The sequence below is a fragment of the Nanorana parkeri genome, unplaced genomic scaffold (genome assembly GCF_000935625.1).
Source record: "Nanorana parkeri isolate BGI_ZX_2015 unplaced genomic scaffold, ASM93562v1 scaffold2724, whole genome shotgun sequence".
Lineage (NCBI taxonomy): Eukaryota > Metazoa > Chordata > Amphibia > Anura > Dicroglossidae > Nanorana > Nanorana parkeri.
In genome coordinates this window covers 74,809-78,324 of record NW_017308992.1, presented here as the reverse complement: position 1 = coordinate 78,324, position 3,516 = coordinate 74,809, and the positions used below count along the sequence as shown (strand labels likewise).

The 3,516-nt window shown below is 48.5% G+C and overlaps 1 protein-coding gene across 1 annotated transcript in view; it reads left to right on the top strand.

The window, feature by feature from the left end:
- The window catches only part of ATP6V0B (ATPase H+ transporting V0 subunit b), a 20,480-nt gene that overhangs the window by 3,591 nt on the left and 13,373 nt on the right, over positions 1 to 3,516 (top strand). The window contains exon 2 of the mRNA XM_018574080.1: positions 1,544 to 1,592. Coding sequence (XP_018429582.1) covers positions 1,544 to 1,592 — 49 coding nt within the window. The remainder of the gene's footprint in view (positions 1 to 1,543; positions 1,593 to 3,516) is intronic.

Sequence of the window (3,516 nt, the reverse complement as noted above, 5' to 3'; positions counted from 1 at the left end):
ACTTGTCAGGATGGGTGGGGGGGGGGCACTTGTCTGGATGGGATTAGGGTTATCCCCTTCCATCGGAGTCCCCCATCCATAGTACAGTGATACCACACGGCCTGCCCTCTGTCATGTGACGACTCTCCACCTTCCTGCCGCTTATACTGAACGCGTTGCTCGTCCTCGTCTCTTTCTTGCCGCCTCTTATGTTTTGTTAGAAGTAGAGGCGCGCCGAAATAGTAATGTAAAAACCAAAACGAAACTGAAATTTAAAAAAAATTGTCCAGCCGAAAATGTTTTTATTTAAATTCTTACAATATTTTATTTTATGAATCCATTTTTTATTAAATATTTTTATTTTTTACTTTTAGGTGGTTTGGGGAAATATTGGGGGTCTAAACGGATCCCTGATATTTCCCTTTTTAAAATGGAAAAAGAGATTGAGACGCGCAGAGGGTCCTCGGAGACGCGCAGAGGGTCCTCGGAGACGCGCAGAGGGTCCTCGGAGACGCGCAGAGGGTCCTCGGAGACGCGCAGAGGGTCCTCGGAGACGCGCAGAGGGTCCTCGGAGACGCGCAGAGGGTCCTCGATCTCTTTTTCTGCAGCCCCTGTTATCAATGATCAGGAATCCTCTATACTGAGTGTTCCTGATCATTCATAACATGAGGACAGAGTATGGTTACTATAACTACAATCATGAATGAACAGGAAGTGATGTAGATGTGATGTAGATCACTTCCTATTCATTCATAAATGAGGATATAGTAACCATACTCTGTCCTCCGTTATCTACAAACACTCAGCAATCACTGATCACATCACCGCTTGTACCCGCTCTCCTCTCTGACACGCTGTCACAGGAAGCTGAGCGAGCGGTGCGGGGAGGAAAGCTCCGCCTCCTGTGACAGCGCGGCCTGTCCCCGCCCCCACACCGCTCTACCGGACTGTGATGGGCTGAGCGGTGCGGGAGAAGAGACACCGGCCACTCACAGCGCTCTCCTCCCGCAGCGCTTGGCCGGCTGTCACCTTCTCTCCTCCCGGCTGGGACACACAGCAGCGCCCGGCGGGGAGGAAAGAATTCAGGGACACGCCGATGTATCGGCAGGAAAATTGCGCTTTCGGCATTTAGCCGCTGTATCGGTGCGTCCCTAATTAGAAGTGATTATTGATGTCGGATATATGACGCTGAGCTGCGGTTCTGGTCATATCCCCGAGCAACGTTCCTGAGCCTCTCTGCCTGAGGACTGTGATACAAGAACACAGACCGGGACTGCGGGGTGCATAGAAATGGCTGCCAGAAGCTGTAAGAACCCCGAGATCCATATATACCGAACCCGGGAGTGAGACTATCCATCGGGACCTCATTATAGACGAGATGACGACTTCTACAACCATAACGTCACATCGTGACCATTCATATTCCTCATCGGGTCACTTCTACATTCTCCGCTGGTGGTGGAGTGCTCCTTTAAGAATAATAACCCCCTCCCCCACGCATTGAAGGTTTGTTTCTGCATTGCAAGCACAATTGTGTCTCTAATGTGCGTTTTGTTTCTTCCAGGGACCTGCTACACGATCTTCGATCTGGGATTCCGCTTTGACGTGGCATGGTAAATGGTTTGACTTCTATAAACCTGTAAATGTGATATGGCTGCCGGGCGATGACACAGGTGACCCCCGAAACTGACCGCTGCCATCGCAGGGTGACGGGCAGAAGGGATTACAGGATGTGTGTGTATAGGGGGGTCATCTCCCCCCCGATAATGGAATGTACCGCGATTGTCGTGTTTCGTGTTCTCGGTTTGATCTCTCACAGGAGGAAAGGGAATGGTTCCATGTCACGTGTGTTCCGTCTGATTACCCCAGAAATAGTTTCATGTGTGTCCGTGTGTTGTGTGTGTGCCTCTCGTATTCCATGTTCTGTCCTCACTTGGACTTCCTGTTCTGTCTGTACGGCTGGACTGCAGCTTCTTTCTATAGTGGAACTCCGGCCTTCGGGGAGAAGGATTATTATTGGCTTCATCCCATTGGGGACATTTCCTCACTTCCTGCCCTGGTGACCCCAATCACTGTAACAGGAAGTGAGTGGAAATTGCTGTGCAGAATTAATCTTTCCTGTCCCAGTGACCACCATGTCTAGGACAGGAAGTAGAATAAATTCTCATTCAGAGGGCAATTACCACTTCGAAGAAGTGACCCCCCCTCCCCGCCGTGCTATCCAACACTAGAAAATGATTCTGATTTTAGTCCTCCATCTCCTCACATGTCAGATTCGGCCCTCCGGGGGTGCGAGACTAATGAGTGTTTCCTGGAATTCTGTGCAGAACTGTGGAGTCCATTTCTGTAGTTGTATCGTATACTGTATATACCTCTCTATGGTATATGGCGCGGTTATTGGGGATGGGTGTACCTCTCTATGGTATATGGCGCGGTTATCGAGGGATGGGTGTACCTCTCTATGGTATATGGCGCGGTTATCGAGGGATGGGTGTACCTCTCTATGGTATATGGCGCGGTTATTGGGGATGGGTGTACCTCTCTATGGTATGTGGCACGGTTATTGGGGATGGGTGTACCTCTCTATGGTATATGGCGCGGTTATCGGGGGATGTCTGGTGTACCTCTCTATGGTATATCGGGGGATGTCTGGTGTACCTCTCTATGGTATGTGGCACGGTTATTGGGGATGGGTGTACCTCTCTATGGTATGAGGCACGGTTATTGGGGATGGGTGTACCTCTCTATGGTATATGGCGCAGTTATCTCGGGATGTCTTGTACCTTGTTTGCTGTGAGTTGGGAGGAGAAGTTCATGTTTACTACAACATCCCGCTCGGCCTCGTGTTTGGAGTGTCAGCTCTGCGTGTGTACAGTGACAACAGAGGGGACTTGTGGCGCGGCCAGCCGGTCGGGCCCGGTTCCTGGTGTCCGGAGTCACTTCATAAAGTACATATAATATAAAGCTAAACACCAAAACTGAATATACAGGTGAAACTCGAATAATTAGAATATGGTGCAAAGTTCATTTATTTCACTAATGCAACTTATGCGGTGAAACTAATATATGAGAGAGACTCATTACATGCAAAGCAAGATAGTTCAAGCCGTGATGTGTCATCATTGTGATGATTATGGCGCACAGCTCATGAAAACCCCAAATCCACAACCTCAAAAAAGTAGATTACATGCAATCAATAAAACACGGATTGTACATAGAACAATATCGGACCTCTGAGAAGTACCAGCATGCGTATGTACTCAGTACTTGGTTTGGGCCCCTTTTGCAGCACTTACTGCCATTACTTTTGCACGATATTCTAATTATTCGAGTTACATAGTATTTGACCTGTAAGTGTGTGTGTGTGTATATGTCTCACACATTCCTCTATCAAAAAGTTTAATCCTTTTTTTTTAATCCCCCGAGCCCATCTGGGAAGATATTCACCCCAACCCTCTATTATCTATATAATAATGTAGGGGTGACATAACCTGATTGTAGAGGGGGGGGAGGGGGGGCTGTAGAAGTAGTGCCTTG